This window comes from Myxocyprinus asiaticus, chromosome 4, assembly GCF_019703515.2.
Source record: "Myxocyprinus asiaticus isolate MX2 ecotype Aquarium Trade chromosome 4, UBuf_Myxa_2, whole genome shotgun sequence".
In the NCBI taxonomy this organism is placed as follows: domain Eukaryota; kingdom Metazoa; phylum Chordata; class Actinopteri; order Cypriniformes; family Catostomidae; genus Myxocyprinus; species Myxocyprinus asiaticus.
The window spans coordinates 44,044,483-44,061,725 of NC_059347.1; the positions used below are offsets into that span (position 1 = coordinate 44,044,483).

Genomic DNA, 17,243 nt, shown 5'->3' on the forward strand with positions numbered 1-17,243 from the left:
TGCCGCCACAGACAAATGTGGTGGACATCTGATCTGTGTGAATGTAATTCTGTTACCGGATGATATAGTAGTAGACTTCTTGTACATAATTAACCCAACACAATTAATGGCATTCAGGTGCTGTGTCAGAACAAGAAGGTTAGTTTCCTACGATGTGCCCGAACTTTCTGACGACATCTTGCTTAATCCTAAACAGATTAGCTCTTCTACTAAAGTCCAAGACTGTGTTAATGAACATTAAATGATTACCAACTATGGAAAAACTGTGACTACCTTCAAGAAAGAATGATTTAATCAGCATTACACATAATTTAACAGTCTAATTCTTTCTGCATTATTTACTAGGTGGAGTTATACTGTATCCACATTTAAGTTTAAATATAGATGCTATTGAACTTTTTTTTTTTTTTTTTTTTGCAGGGATTCGTCATGAAGGTATAATGAAAGCATTTTAAGTTAGTTCAGCTCACTTTCCTTAAATCAACATTATGTATAGTATTGACATGTTTTTTGGCATATACAGGATGTTCCTGTCATATTATTGGCTTCCAGCCTTAAAAATGGTAAAGTAACCCCCTTAATTAATGAAATAACTTAGTACAGTGGAAGCTGTGGCTTGTTTGTGTGTTTTGGGGTCATGTACTTTTGGAAAAGTACTTTGATTGTTCTCTGATTATTTTTAACTTTTATCTGCCCCATTTACTGGTGTTTTGTGTACTGGCTCATACAGCAGGGCTTTAGATCTTGACTACCATTCACTGTAGTCAAGGAGACATTTGATGCCTTTTTTTAGGAGTGGAGCACCTGTTAACAGAGACCCACCTGACAGTCAGGGTGTATCATCATCAGCTCTAGATGCCTCACAAGTCTGAATAACAGGACAATTCAAACCAGCAAAATGCCACGCAGAACAAATCAAATTAAAATAAGCATGGATGATGGTAAGTAGATTTGAATGTCGAGCAATAATCATGCATAATTAAAATGCATAATTCTGATGCATTTTAATTAAAGTTGTGTGTTTTTGGGAGTATTTCAAATGGATTAGTAAACTTTGCCAAGCAGTGTCAGATGTACATGTGGATTTACTGGTTAAGTTATTTTCCATTTAGCTATATTATGACAGTTGATGTCACTTATGATTTTAATACTGAAAATTACATGTTTGCTATTGTGTACCACTGGCTTTGTCGAGTCAGTATTTGATTAATGCCACTTAAGTGACACGATTATATGTAATATGCTATATATTTTAATTTTTCAATGAACACAGCAACCAAAGTGTGTGAAATATATGCCATAAAATACAACTAGTTGTCAGGATGTTTATAATGTACTGTAAAGAAATAGACATAAGACAGGTGTTTAAAAGAAGCTACTATACAACAAACTGAGTTATTGTGAAACATAGGATTATTAATAAAGTGTATGTTTATGTGTTCATGTTACAGTTGGAATCGAATGTGACGCAGAATTTGATAGTGGAACTGAGGGTAAGTCTTGAAGAAGAAGAGAGTTAAAATTTTAGAAGATTTGTACTCAGTTTTATATAATCCTTTAAATTATTCTTTAAAGGGATATTTCACACAAAAATAAAAATTGTCATAATTTACTCACCCTTATGTTGTTCCATTTTTTTTTTTTTTTTTTTTTTTCTTTTTTTACTTCTGTGGAACACAAAGGGAGATGTAAGGCAGAATATTAAAGGACTGACAGCCGCCTTAGACAACATTCACTTTTATTTAATCTTTTTTCATACAATTAAAGCAAATGATGGCTTATGAGGTTGTCAGTCCCTAATGTTCTGCTTAACATCTCCCTTTATGTTCTATGGAAGAAAGAAAATAATGCAGGTTGGCACAATCTGCGGGTGAGTAAATGACAACAAAGGTTACATTTTTGGGTATACTATCCATTCAAGGATTTTGTCAATATAAATACACAGATGTTTCCTAAATCTTTCCAGTGGATTCAAATAAAAGAGCAAAAGGCAGGAGGAAACCAAAGCCTGTAGCTCGGGGAAAGAAAGCCAAGCCGGCAGAAAGTGAGGAGAGCGAGGAGGAGGAGGAGGCTCCACGGAAGAGGAAAAGCAGAAAGAAGGAGGAAAGCGAGGAGGAGAGTGAGGAAGAGCAAAAACCAAGAAGAAAGAAAGCAGTGAGTGTGAAAAAGAGGGTTGCCAAGAAAGATGATTCAGAGGATGAGAGTGAAGAGGAGAAGGGAAATACAAGAAAAGGAGGAAGAAAAGGAGCAAGTAAGAAGGAGAAAGAGGAGGAGAATAGCAAGGAGAAGAAAGGAAATGGCAAAGCTGCCGGCAAAGGAGGGAAAGATAAGGAAAAGGATGATAAGGATAAGAAAAAGAATAAAGGCAAACACAGCAGGTGCAGTATTCTTTAGCTCTAAGCATTTGCAAAATATATGCTGTTTTCCTAATATTTTTTATTATTGTGATTGTCATTATGTAAGTGATATACAGTACATGTTACTAATATATTCATTACATGACCAAAAGTATGTGGACACCCCCCTTCTAATTGTCAGGTTTTCACAGGCCCTTTCCAGTGATGCTATGGCACACAATGACATTCTAGAAATTTGTGCGTTTCCAACTTTGAGTCAACAGTTTGGGCCAAAGAAATGAATTACTAAGTCTAGCATGAGAGAACTTGACTGGCCTGCACAAAGCCCAGACCTGAACCCTAAACACCTGCTTTAGGATGAATTGGAATTCCGACTGAGAGCCAGACAGAACTCACTGTCCAACATCTGTGCATGACCTCACTGATGTTCAATTTTCCTAATAGGAGCAAATCCCCACAGCCATGTTCCAACATCTAGTGGAAAACCTTTCCAGAAGAGTGAAAGCTCTTTTGGAGGATCAACTTCCTATAAATGCAAAAGATTTTGAAATTAATTGCTCAATAAGCACATATGGTTGCAGTGTTTGGGTGTCCACATATTGGCCATATATTGTAAATATTACTGATAGACTGAATGATTAACAAATTGATTACATTTCTTATAGCCAGACATTTTTGTCACTTCAACCAACAATGCAATACAGTATTTTGCCAGAGCTATCCATTTTTGGTTAAGACATTTAATTTATTTAAAAAAATTTGTTTTTATTATTATTCTTTGCCTTCCAACTGATGATCTGGAAGTGCTGTTCATTATCATCTTGCTGACAAGAATTAATTTTATGCACCAAAACAACACCAATATCCTTGTGGACAATACTGTGAAACTGGACTGTATGGACTGCTGATCCTGGGGTCTCTGATGGCTTTGTTCTACAGCAGTTCATCCTCCAACAGCGATTCAGATGACGAGTCTATGTCTGAGGGAGAGATGGCACGACTAAAAGAGGAGGTGGAGGAGAAGAAAAAGCTGATAGCGACTCTTCGGAACAAACCCTGGCGCATGAAGAGGAGACTCAAGTGCCTAAAGTAAAATGGATTTCCCTCCACTTATTTTTCTCTCAATCTGTGATAATGATACTATCGTCTCTTGACTTGGCAACCACTACCTCTATTGATGTTTAGTTGTTTAGCACGAGTTTCATGCTTATTTGCTTCATTAAAGCTTACAAGTTGCTGTGCTGCTGCTTTCTTAAATCTTCTGAACTCTTGGTGCACTTTAAGCTGAGGTTTAAAGGTGCTCTTACTGGCTACATATTCCTTGTGATGAAAACTATGTTTTTAGAGAAAGCATGTGTTTGAAAGTTGTTTGAAAAATGGCTGGTATGGGGGATATTCAACCTCAAAAAGTTTTGGAAAGTTTTGCTGCCAAAATCAGTCTGTGCTTAAAGGTGCACTCAGTAATCTTTTTCCCATTACAAAACTTTTACTCCTAAAGAAATTAATTGTAATTTTGAAACATACAGTATGTATTAAATCATGACCACTCACATGAGATGAGGACTCTAGTCTTATCAGTAACCTTATAAAAGCTGTTTTATTCTGCATGGGGCAGGGGCGCCCTTATGGGGGCTGCAATTTTAGAATCACATGACCAGCTGAATACTACTCGCTTAATCTCAAAAACCATCTTGTTATTGGACACTTTCACTCTTGGATTAAATTAATCATGGCTAATTGTGAATAGTGAATTTCTACAATGGCATCTGTAACTGAAAACTATTGATTTTGAATGATGCTGCATCCAGGCCACTAGGTTTCACTTTAAATCCAAGATAACACAAGCAAAAAGTTACTGAGTGCACCTTTAAATTTGAAACACTGCCTCCAGTAGCTTAAGCTGGAAGAGCTCCAATTTCCAGATAAAATGTTCACAGAGTAAATGATATAATACAAAGGAATGCACATTTTATTAACTCTACCCCTAACATAAACCCCAACCCTAAACGTAATTGTTAGAGCCATAAAAATTTAATTTTAAAGCGAAAATGCAATCTTTGAATTGCGCTCACCATTGTTTATATAAACACGATTACTTCCTGGTTCCTATGATGCCAGAACCCCGGTCTTGGAAGTTGCTCGCACAACACACTATTAGTGCGCTAAAGGTAAATATGTTCATGTATGATGGGGTGTGGCACTTGTCAGTAAAGCTGTATGACGTCCTTGCTTTCGTGGAACACAAAAAGAAAAGTGTGTTGTGCAGAATTTTAGGGACTGTCAGCCGCAGTCACTACTCACTTTTAATTTTATGGGGAAAAACGATGCAATAAAAGTAAATGGTGACTGAGGCTGTCAGTCCCTAAAATACTGCACAACACACTTTTCTTTTTGTGTTCCATGAAAGCAAGGAAGTCATACAGGTTTGGAACAATATGAGACAGATTAAATGATGACGGAAATTTCATTTTTAAGTGAACTCAAATTATTAGCACAAAAAGCTAATAATTAATAGTAAGAAGATGTCCCTCAGGAATCACCATCATCCAAAATGTATTTGCACTTTGAGATAAAACGCTTGACATGGATGCTATGCAAATGCATTCATTACTCAGTGGCCTCCGGCTGAACCTTTACCTCAGACTGCCCAGTGGAATTGACCTGTGTGGGTGACAAGTGAGAGTTTGGACAAGTGCCCTCCGAAGTTAGTAGAGACAGACACTCTGCCCAAGAAAGCAACAGTAGTCTGGGCACTGGAGTTGTAGGGAAAGAAACTGTGGCCCCAGACAAAGATCACATTCATTTGGCAAAGCTTCTAAGGGAGTGCAGGAGAGGTTACCTCTTGTAGAGGTATGTTACAGTTTTATGAGGTTCACACTGTTTTATGCATGCTAATGTTTCTGTTTGAGGGCATGCATGTTTGGGTATACTGTAGTTGCTTTTAGTGGTCCTTGTACGAAGTGCCATGGTAAAAAAGTACAAAAAGCAAAAAGTACAAAAGGTCAAAATCACTACACAGCTGTTAATTTGACCTACTACAGATTAAAAAAGATGCTTCGGGGGGGCCTGGGTAGCTCAGCGATTATTGACACTGACTACCACCCCTGGAGTCACAAGTTCAAATCAAGGGTGTGCTGAGTGACTCCAGCCAGGTCTTCTAAGCATCCAAATTGACCCGGTTGCTAGGGAGGGTAGAGTCACATGGGGTAACCTCCTTGTGGTCGCCATTAGTGGTTCTGACTCTCAGTGGGGTGTGTGGTAAGTTGTGCATGGATTGCGGAGAATAGCATGAGCCTCCACATGCTGCGAGTCTCCGCGGTGTCATGCGCAGCGAGTCACGTGATAAGATGCATGGATTGACTATCTCAGAAGTGGAGGCAACTGAGACATGTCCTCCATCACCCAGATTGAAGTGAGTAACTGCGCCACCATGAGGACCTAGTAAGCAGTGGGTAAGCCAAACTGGGGAGAAAAGGGGATAAAAAAAAAAAAAGATGCTTTTTAACATAATTACACTGCAGTTTAATTGCTGTAATTCTCTCTGTATGGATTTAAAGGGATACAGTAGTTCACCAGTAGTAATGTTGAGATCTCCTAAGTTATCCAATGTCCATGCATTTCCATCCTCACCCCACCTAAAACATTAAGTAATGTGTGTTTGCCCTGTCATAGCTCTCACAAACCACATTCAGTCTCCATCCCGTTTGCACTATTCACATTCATTATGCATCGATTAATTAATTAATTGGCTGTAGGATCAAGTTACAGTGTTTGAAGGTTGTAAGTGAAAGATGATATTTTCCTTGGTGTCGTCTCTGGTGCTTACTGCACAATGTTGAATGGTCATACTGATTAACTTCGTAATAAGCACAAGCACAGTCAACAAATATCTCAACGGATTGGTCTTTCCCTGTTCTACATGTATGTGTAATGTGCAAATATATGACGAAAAGGGTGCTCCACTGAAATCTGAAACGGAAACTACAGTAAATGCTTGCACATTTGTTTAGTTACTGTCATACAAGTGAGAATGCAGAGTCGCTCTGAATTTAATTAAAGCTGAGTTTATTTATGTGTTAAAGGGATAATTCACCCAAAAATCTAAACTTATCATTCACTCACCTTCATGTTGTTCCAAACTTGTATGACTCTCTTTCTTCCATGGAACACAAAAGATGTTAGGCAGAGTGCTAGCCACAGTCACCATTCACTTTCATTTCATCTTTTTTCCATACAGTGAAAATGGATGGTGAGTTTAACATTTGGCTAACATCTCCTTTTGTGTTCCACGGAAGAAAGAGAGTCATACAAGTTTGGAACAAAATGAGGGTGAGTGAATGATTACAGAGTTTTCATTTTTAGGTGAACTATCCCTTTGATACAATTCTCAATTTGTATTAACTGTTAGAGAAGCTCAGGAGTTTGTGGAGAAGTTTGAAGGGGCCTTGGGAAAAGGAAAAGGGAGGAGACTCTATGCATTCAAAGTCATGATGACCAAGGTACAACCCTACATGTCTCATATTGATATGTTATACTTTATGGCCATTATATAAACTCAGTTTCCTAACTTCTTCATAATTCATTCCTTGTTTTCCAGAAATTAATTAAGTTCAACAGAGACTTTGAAAACTTCAAGACAGCCTGCATTCCCTGGGAGAGCAGGATAAAAGAAGTTGAAAGTCTGTTGATCTCTTTGTTTAATTATCTGTTTATCAAGATTTGGCTACTTATTTATAGATGTAGGACAGTCCTCTCATCTGTTTCATTCTCACAGGTCACTTTGGGTCATCTGTTGCCTCCTATTTCATTTTCCTTCGGTGGATGTATGGACTAAACCTTGTACTCTTTGGATTTGTGTTTGGACTTGTTGTTATTCCCGAGGTAAGATTATGATGCTAAGGTCTATGCTTAAAATCCTTAAAGGTATATTACGGGTTCAATATACGATAAGCTCAATAGACAGCATTTATGGCGTAATATTGATTACAACAAAAATTGGTTTTGACTTTTAAAAAAAAAAAAAAAAAAAAAAAAAGGAAGCAATAATCTGGGTAATGCTGAGGCACTTACAATGAAAGTGAATGGGTCAATCCGTAAACATTAAAATTCTCACTGTTATAAAAGTATAGCCACACGACATACACAATATGCATGTTAACATGATTTTAGTGTGAAAAAATTGCTTTCACACATTTTCTGTGTAAAGTTGTCCAATTTTACAAATTTCATTGCCATGACAACATAACACCTTTAACTCTAAACCCAAAAACAACCATAAAAACAATGATTTAATAAAACTTTACAGCTCAAATAATACACGAGTTTCAACAGAATTAAGTACTTTTATAAAATTATAAGCTTCAGATTCTGTCTTTAAACCCTCCAAATTGCCCCCATTCACTTCCATTGTGAGTGCCTCACTGTTACCTCGATTTGCTTTTTTTTAAAGAAAAGGAGGCACGAGTCAAATTTTTTTGTGTGTGTTAATCAACATAATGCCCCAAATGTGTAACATTGGGTGTCTAGGAGTGGAAGAGGAAGACAGGAGACGCAGGAGTAGATTAACTTTCAAACCCTTTAATAGTAATCATTGGAGTAGAACAAACGCTGGAGTGGAAACAAACAAAAGGCTCAACAATAGTAATCGCTGGAGTGGAACAAATACAAAATTGAACCATCAAAGCTTAACTCAACACAACACTTCATAACATATCACTTCAAGGACTGGATAAAACTAGAGGATATTTATACAAAAGGAACTAATGAGTGAATGGAATACAGGTGAGGATAATAAGAAACAGATGGACGAAATGAGGGCAGTGCACTATGGGAAATGAAGGAAAACTTCAAAATAAGAGTCCTTGAAGATGATGAGGGAGACAGACTGTGAAAAAAATGCTGTTGATTAAGCTAAACTTGTATTGAACCCAGAAAATTCCTTTAATAGGCACTTTTGTTTCAACAATATATGTTTTCCATTAAGACATTGATTACATAAAGAAAGATCAACAATGACTTAAAGGGGCACTAAATATATATATATTTTTTATGTTTTGCTTGATGATACAACAATTGCATTGGACTTCATACTGACACCTGTTGGAATGGATGCAGGAACATGCATAAGCAATGGTTTCTGGTTACCTATGCCATTGTTGAAATATTCTATTCGCAGATATGTTTGTCACCCACATACATTTATTTTGCATTAGAAATTGTCTGACTATGGGGGGTGGTGGGGGTAAGGTGGGGTTCTAAGATAAAGTGAGTAGCATTCAACTGGTAATGTGATCTCAACCTGGCAACCACCATGAGAGGGTGCCCACCTTACATAGAATAAAATAGCTTTATCTAGTCCACTTGACTGGAGTCAATCTCATGTGAGTGTACATCATTTATAACATATTCTCTCTATCATTGGAGGTTCTGATGGGCATGCCTTATGGCTCCCTTCCCAGAAAAACGGTCCCCAGAGATGAGCAGGACAGTGCCATGGACTTCTCTGTCTTATTTGAGTTTGGAGTAAGGATTTTATTTACTATTTATCTCATAGCAGCCTATTGGCTTTTATGTTGAAAGCATGTGTGAGGTTACTTTTGATGTGGACTGCCCCTTTTAAAATTGTTTTTGTTATTATTATTTTTTTTTTTCAGGGTTATTGCAAGTACTCTATTCTGTTTTATGGTTACTACAATAATCAACGAACCATTGGATTCCTGCAGTTCCGGCTACCCCTATCATATTTGTTGGTTGGTGTTGGGATATTTGGCTACAGTCTGATGGTGGTTATTAGAACGTGAGTCTAATGACTATAGGAAAACCTCACAATGCAGCAAAAACAAAGTAACCCTATATGATGATGTTTTCCGAATGACAGAGCTCCTGCTGTTGATGGTGTGGACTTAATGACTAATTTCCTTTTCTTAAAGGAATAATTCACCCCAGAGTGACATTTCTGTCATAATTTTCTCACACTCATTATGTCGTTCCAAATCTGTATGACTTTCTTTCTTATAGGGAACACAAATTCAAAATAAATCATGAATATCCCGGTCTGTGTTCTGAGTACAATAGCAGTTGATAGTGATTTACAGTACTTAAAAGCTTAAAAAAACAAAACAAAATCATCATAAAAGTAGTCCATGCAGCTCGTGCATCATATTGCAAGTCTTCTGAGGGCATACGATAGATTATCGTGAGAAACAACCTAAAATTTATCAGCACATTTTTCTACATTTTTGGGTGAACTATCCCTTTAACAAATCACTTGCTTTCTTCTCTTAGAATGGCAAGAAATGCCAATGAGGGAGGAGATGGAGCAGAGGAAGGTTCCTTCACCTTTTGCTGGAAGCTGTTCACTAGCTGGGATTACCTTATAGGAAACCCAGAGACAGCTGACAACAAGTTTGCCTCCATCACCACAAGCTTCAAGGTTAAAGACAACATCATGGATTCTGCCTATAATGTACCATATAACAGAATCAAAGAGTGGTCTGTTCTGTACCACCAGATTGATCACATCAAGACTTGCTTGATCAAGTTGAGTCTTATAGACCTAATTCATAGCAGCGCCATCTTTGATTTTTTGATGAGAATGACAATGTGAGGGATAGACATAGTCTCTTCAATGGGTTGTACTGCAGTTTAAAGTGTTTTTGGATCATTCCACAGGCCAAATATTGAAAAAAACATCTTTCCAAGAACATTCAGTAGACAAAAAACTCTTGACAACATTAGTTGTGGAAAATCAGATGTGATCTAGGAGCTTTTTACAGCTTTATACCGTGTGATTGCCATTGAAGAGATGGTAGGTCTATCCCTCACAGCCTCAATGTAATTCCCTTTAAAAGATGGCACTACTGTGAATAAGGTCTTGGTGGAGCTTAAAAAAGGTGTAAAAGTTCAGAATGTTCTCTTTTTCTTCCCTCAGGAATCTATAGTGGATGAGCAGGAAAACCTAAAGGATGAGAATATTCACCTGCGCAGGTTTCTACGTGTCATAGCCAACACTCTCATCCTGTGCTGCTTGGGTGGGAGTGGATACCTAATCTATTTTGTGGTCAAAAGATCTCAAGATTTTTCCAAAAAGGACAGGAATGATTTGACATGGCTTCAAAAAAATGAGGTACCCGTTATTAATTTTTTACATTTTAAATTGTACCTTTAAATTGTGACTGTTTTTATTTTAAGGGATAGTTGTCTGTTGTCAAATACTCACCCTCATGTTGTTCCAAACCCCTATGACTTTCTTTCTTCTGTAGAACACAGGAGGAAAAATTCTGGAGAAAGTTAATACTGCTCTTTTTTCCATACAATGAAAAGGAAAGGGAACTCAGGCTGTCAGTCACTAATATTCTGCTAAACATCTCCTTTTGTTTTCCATAGAAGTAAAGGATGACAGAGTTTTAACCCTTTAAATTTGAGCAATAAGAGCTATATAATGATGAGATGTCCTCAAGAAGGTAGAATAGATTGAAGCTTATTTTTTATGGTTATCAGAGTTCTGAAACCATGTTTTCTCCATCGATCAGGTTGAAATTGTCATGTCACTGTTGGGCTTGGTGTGTCCACCTCTGTTTGAGGTTATAGCGGAGCTCGAAGACTATCACCCTCGAATCGCACTGAAATGGCAGCTGGCTAGAATCTTTGCCCTCTTTCTGGGCAACCTCTACACTTTCCTGTTTGCGCTGTTTGATGAGGTCAATGCTAAGGTATGACTAGATATTTCTCTGTGTTCATGAATATAATAAAAAGGTGATATTACTTGAATGGGATGCATCTTTATAGATTCACTACCTATGCTGGTACATTTTGTGTGAATAATTTCTCTTGTATTATATGTTCACAGCTTGAAAATGAGAAATTTATCAGAAATGAAACCATCTGGGCTCTTAATGAATACTACGCCAACTACACCTTACAGCACAATGTTACGGAAAACATTCCTCCTCCAGACATCGCCCCTGCTGATGTCATCAGGGGTCCCTGCTGGGAGACAGAAGTTGGCATTGTAGGTACCGTCATCACCACCACTGTCATTATCAGTAACAATCAGGGTACGAAATTAACTTTTTTTGCCTACCAGTCACACCATGGACCAACCTCAGAATATCCCCTGAGATGGTTTGAGTTAATCTGAAAAACAGTTAATTTGGCATTTCTTGTAAAAAAAAAAAAAAAAAAAAGTCAATCCAAGACGTAAGGGGCCGTTCAGACCGAACTTGTTCTTGCACTAAAAAGCTAGCAACGCAGGGCATCGAATAGAACAGAACACGTTTTTAAAGTTGTAGTTCTTCTTAAGTTGATATATCATCTAAAAAACTCCAGCACGAGATGCTGAAAAAACAGCGAGATGCAACGGTCAAAGATATCCGTCAAGCACATGTATTACTGTGGCTCAGGGGTGCACAACACAAAAACATTAGCAAAGCAAAGAGAAGAGAAGCTGGAAACACAATGAAATTAAGCCACAACACAATGAAATTAAGCCTTTTCTGATACTTTTGTTATGTTGTGGTTTAATTTCAATTGTGCTTTGGCTTTTCCATTGTGCTGTGGCTTAAATTTACTTTGTTGTGGTTTAATTTTGTTGTGCTGTTGCTTTTCTGTTATGTTTTTGTTGTGTTGTGGTTTTTCCATTGTGTTGTGGCTTAATTTCATTGTGTTGTGGCTTAATATTGTTGTGCTGTGCCTTTTTCATTGTATTGTAGGTTTTTCGCTGTGTTGTGGCTTAATTATAGTTTTTTCACTGTGTTGTGGCTTAATTTCATTGTGTTGTAGTCGGATGTAGAAATGGCAGTCCCGTCTTACAGGTGAAAGAGCCAATCACTTTTTAGATACAGACATTCCCTGTCAGTCAACTTGAGAAAGCACATGCGCATTAGTTGAACCAGCCTGAAAATTTTTGCTTTTTTGGTGTGATCTGAGCAAAAGAAGCACTAATTAAACCATTGTTGTCAGAATTTACTGCTTATTTGAATACTTTCTTTGATCATAATCTTAACCAACCGTTTTGGAGATTTCGGACTTTCCCCATTCAAGCTTTAGATTGGTTTGTTTCCTATTTGTGGAATTCTCTATAAACTGTATGTTACCGCTTGGTTCTTTGATTTGGAAATTCAACATAAATGTTCATTGATATGCAGATGACCTACAGTTGTATTTGTCGTTGAATCCTAATGATCTGACTAATTTAAATGTTCTTTAAGCTTGCATAGCAGATATAAAAAATTGGATGGCATGTAATTTTCTTCAGTTAAATACTGATAAAACAGGTTGTTATAATCGGTCATGTTTTTGAAAAAAGTCAGATTGAGTCAGCACTTAATAAGGTGTTCCCAAATATTCAGCAGGTGGTGAGAAATTTGGCCGTCTAATTTGATACTAATTAAAACTTTGAATATCACGTTAGGAAGTTAGTTCAGTCTTGTTTTTATCAGTTAAGGAACATTTCAAAGATGAGACCATGCTTTTATTTCGTCTCGTCTTGATTAATGAAATGCCCTGTTTTCAACTTTAAATCAATGCACTTTTACATGGCTTCAAACAGTGCAAAATGCTGCAGCTAGACTTTTGACACAAACTAGGTTTTCTAATCATATTACACCAGTATTGGCTTCCTTGCATTGGCTACCAATTCATATTAGGGTTGATTTTAAGATTTTATAAATCATATAAAGCACTACGTGATGTAGCACCAGAATATTTAGCAGAACTTTTAAGACCTTACAAAACGGTTAGACCTTTTAGATCTTGTCATGAACTGTTGGCTTTTTCAAGATCAAGATGCAAAACAAAAGTGATAGAGCTTTTGAAGCGAAGGCCCCACGATTATAGAAGAGCCTGCCCTGGGATATTAGATCTGCTGAATCTGTGTCTGTTTTTAAGTCTTGTTTAAAAACTCATTTGTAGACTTACTTTTACTACTTTGTGAATTTAATTTTTTACCTTGGGTTTTACTGAGTGTGTTTTGATTTTATGTTTGGTGAAGCACTGCTAAATTGCTAAAAGGTGCTATAAAAATAAAGTTATTATAAAGTTATTATTATTCAAGTACATAGGACCTGTACTTTTATGCCGCTTGTTTACATTGAAAATAGCTGCCCAGCCTGCCTGGGAGCATTCCAAAGATGGCCACAGAGTGGACTGACTTGCCTTAAGAGGAACTTTGGTTGTGGCTTAATTTCGTTCTGTTGTGGTTTAATTCATTTGTGTTTTCAGCTTTTATTTTCTTTGCTAATTTTGTTGTGCTGTGCACCCCTGGGCCACAGTACATTTTACATAGAAAACAACTGAAAAACGGCACAGATGGACGCATAACTTTTTCAGTGTGAACGGCCTCATACAGTAGCTACAGGTCACCTGCCACAATACCTGCCACTGCGTAAAAGTACCCGCATTTGGCCAAGCGGGTGTCAATTTCATAGCGTCATGAAAATCTTTCAGAACTGTCAACAACAGCCAATGATTTTCATTCATGTACTTAAAATTAAATTGTCTCGCTGTTTATTTCCTGCTGTTTGTTTTTCTTATAGGAGTTTGTGAAGCTCACAGTATCAGATATTCAGGTGACATATCTGACCATTCTGATTGGGGACTTCTTACGGGCCCTGATAGTGCGCTTCCTCAACTATTGCTGGTGTTGGGACCTGGAAGCTGGCTTTGTACGTTCATCATCAAACCCTGCTATTACTCATGTTACTCATGTTTAAGTATCACTGTGGAAACCCAGCTCTCGAGAACAGGATGACCTCATCTAATCACACATTTTAGTTTAGCAATGCAAAACATTCACATCAAGAATAGGGTAGTGACCAGGAACTTGTAATAAGGAAACAGTATGGTATAAAGTATTTACAATAAGAGATTTTTAGTGCCAAGAAATGACTGTGCTCCGTATGGCTATGACCTCTCGCCCTCATTTTCCTGTCATTAGATATCTGTAACATACTACTCACTCATTCGAGGTCAACTGAACACCATGTGAGGTGGCAGGATAGGCGATAGGGCAGCTTCACAACTAGAGTCACAGAGAGACACAGTACACCATTCAGGGCACTTAATTACAGAGATAGAGAGAGTGACATCTTTTGCTGTGTTGTCCTCAGTGCGAACAGATACTTATCCACGTGTGTGCATGTTTGTGTTTCTGCAGCCATCTTATGCAGAGTTTGACATCAGTGGTAATGTACTTGGGCTCATTTTCAACCAGGGAATGATCTGGTAAGAAAATTAAGGGAGTGAAAAGACAGCATCTATACCACTGACAGTGTAAAGATGTCAGTGGTGCAGTAATATGTGTGTGACATAATGAAAATAAAAATGCAGAAAGTTTTGTGTGAGGGGTAGGTTAAGAGGTAGGGGATAGAAAACATCAATGGCTCAGTATGAAAACAATAGAAGTCAGTGGAAAATCCCCAACATGATAGAAATGTGTATGTGTTTCAGGATGGGTGCATTCTATGCCCCTGGTCTGGTGGGCATAAATGTGTTGCGTTTGCTAAGCTCCATGTATTACCAATGTTGGGCAGTGATGGCCTGTAATGTTCCACATGAGAGAGTGTTCAAAGCCTCACGTTCTAATAACTTCTACATGGGACTGCTCCTCCTTGTCCTCTTCATGAGTCTCATGCCTGTGGTCTACTCTATCATGACTCTGTCACCTTCCTTTGACTGTGGACCATTCAGGTAACACTTCAACCCGAACACACACATATGTACTCACAATGTACACTGTAAACTCAGACACTGCATTGTTCATTCTTATTTTTCCTTTGTATCACCAATTTCCTGAGCAATTTGAAATAAGAAAAAATGTGACCCTTTGTGAATGAACCATTTATGTCAACAGTGGTAAAGAAAAGATGTATGATGTGATCACGGATACTATAGAGAAAGACTTGCCTGCCTTTATGGGAGACATCTTCAGTTATGCTTCCAATCCAGGCCTCATCATTTCTGCAGTCCTGCTCATGGTGTGAGTTGTCACTTAAAGGCTCAGTTCTTTTTTCCTCATCACATGACCAGCCATCCATCTATCTATCTATCTATCTATCTATCTATCTATCTATCTATCTATCTATCTATCTGTCTGTCTGTCTGTCTGTCTGTCTGTCTGTCCGTCCATCTATCTTATGTACTGTATGTATCTGCTCCCTGATAGGTTGGCAATTTATTACCTGAATGCTGTGTCCAAAGCATATCAGAATGCTAACATGGACTTAAAGCGGAAAATGCAAATGGTTGGTAAACTTTTTTTGTAAATTCTGATAAAGTGGTTTGACATCAACAGCATCAGCTATTTGTTTCTTTTTACCTGCTGTATCATTTAGCAAAGAGATGAGGAAAAGAACAGGAGGAACAACAAGGACAGCACCAATCAGGTGATGAAAGACCTGGAAGATCTTCTGCCCAGCAAGTCTCTGATTCCACCTCCATCGGCTGAAGAGACTGGTTAGTGGGCTAAATATCTAGTTTAGCTAGCCATGACTTTGCTGTGTCTCTGCTGTTCTTGTATACTTGAATAAAATTGTAATAGCTTCCCCTACTGGTGATCCTACCACAACAACATTGTAGGAGTCTTTTCGTAAAAGGCACCTCTGAACTCTTGAAACACATTTTTCATTTTTAAACTTGATAAGAGTGTGCAACTGTCTTCATTCGCAAAGAAATGTATGTTCCTTGGATGAACTCTCCATTTGCATTGCAGAGAAACCATCAGAACAGCTCAGCAAATCACCAAAGGTGACAGGAAAACCAGGTGCTGCAGCCAGTGGGAAAGGGGTACGTGTTCAGAAGGAAGTGTCTTTGGCTGCAGCAAATCCCCGGGCACCAGTGACTCGCCCGCCTGGTCCCAGGGCACCCGGGCCTCTCCCAGGTAATGGCCGTGGACCTCCACCAGGTCAAGGGACAGGAAGAGGGAGAGGTGGACCACCACCACCACGAAGATACTGAAGAATGTTTATAGGCACACACACTTAAAAAAATAAAAATAAAAAAAAGCCACTCACACTTGATATGCACACCAATCACAATCATCCACATTTATCAGTCAATTTTATTTTTACATTATATATGGAACTCATACCAAATGACATTGTACTCTGTAAAAAAAGAAAGAAAAAAAGAGAAGAAGAATAAAGAATACTATATGTGCAGTTAAGGAGTTATTTCAACTTGATCTAACCCTTAAAAAAAATGTCATTGTTGTAAGCTAATGAAGTCATGTTGATTCGGACATATTAAATAATATTTTTGACTTGAAAATAATGAGTTAATTTAGATGTCACCACATGAAACAATTTTTTCAGTGTGAGGAGTCTTTTTACAGTGTGAGGAGGCTCTTTAGTTGTATATAATCTTGCATAAAATGTAAATGTAAAATGTATTTGTATGTTTCTTTATATTACTGGAATAAAGGATTTTGGTTGAACAAATCTGTGGTGGTTAATTCCTTAACACCCATGTCACCCTAGATAACAGACTCCTAAATGCCAGAAGAAAACCATAAGTCACAAAGCCCAGTAATATTCTGGCACACAACATTTCCTTTCAGTTTTTACTGGGCAATTAAAAGTAACAGGTTTTATTTTATTTATTTTGTTTTATTGTAGGATTCTTCCTTCCTTGACACGTGCATGCTTAAGTTATCAGTGCACATGCAAACACTCATGGACAGACGACGTTGTAATTCATTATTCCACCAGACTGTCATATATTTTTCTGCATTGACTATAAAAGGGGATTAAACAATCTTTTCAGCATTTACATTTTATGTACTTTTTAATGCACAATACAGTAAATCACCTTGCACATAACTGTATATAACTTGAACAACATTATAGTTTCCTCTATGGGAGATTGGTGTACAAACTAACGCGGGGTTAG

General features: G+C 37.7%; 1 protein-coding gene across 1 annotated transcript; it reads left to right on the forward strand.

The window, feature by feature from the left end:
- Window positions 1-898: 898 nt before the first annotated feature.
- Window positions 899-16,598, forward strand: LOC127439609 (transmembrane channel-like protein 2-B). Its single transcript, XM_051695802.1, has 20 exons — window positions 899-941; window positions 1,452-1,493; window positions 1,967-2,378; window positions 3,297-3,446; window positions 6,766-6,856; window positions 6,955-7,036; window positions 7,132-7,238; window positions 8,781-8,879; window positions 9,011-9,153; window positions 9,642-9,789; window positions 10,288-10,482; window positions 10,889-11,068; window positions 11,206-11,367; window positions 13,892-14,020; window positions 14,512-14,579; window positions 14,805-15,044; window positions 15,208-15,333; window positions 15,520-15,598; window positions 15,689-15,809; window positions 16,066-16,598. Exons 1-20 carry the CDS (start codon window positions 899-901, stop codon window positions 16,308-16,310), a joined length of 2,862 nt encoding a protein of 953 aa, XP_051551762.1. The 3' UTR covers window positions 16,311-16,598.
- Window positions 16,599-17,243: the final 645 nt, after the last annotated feature.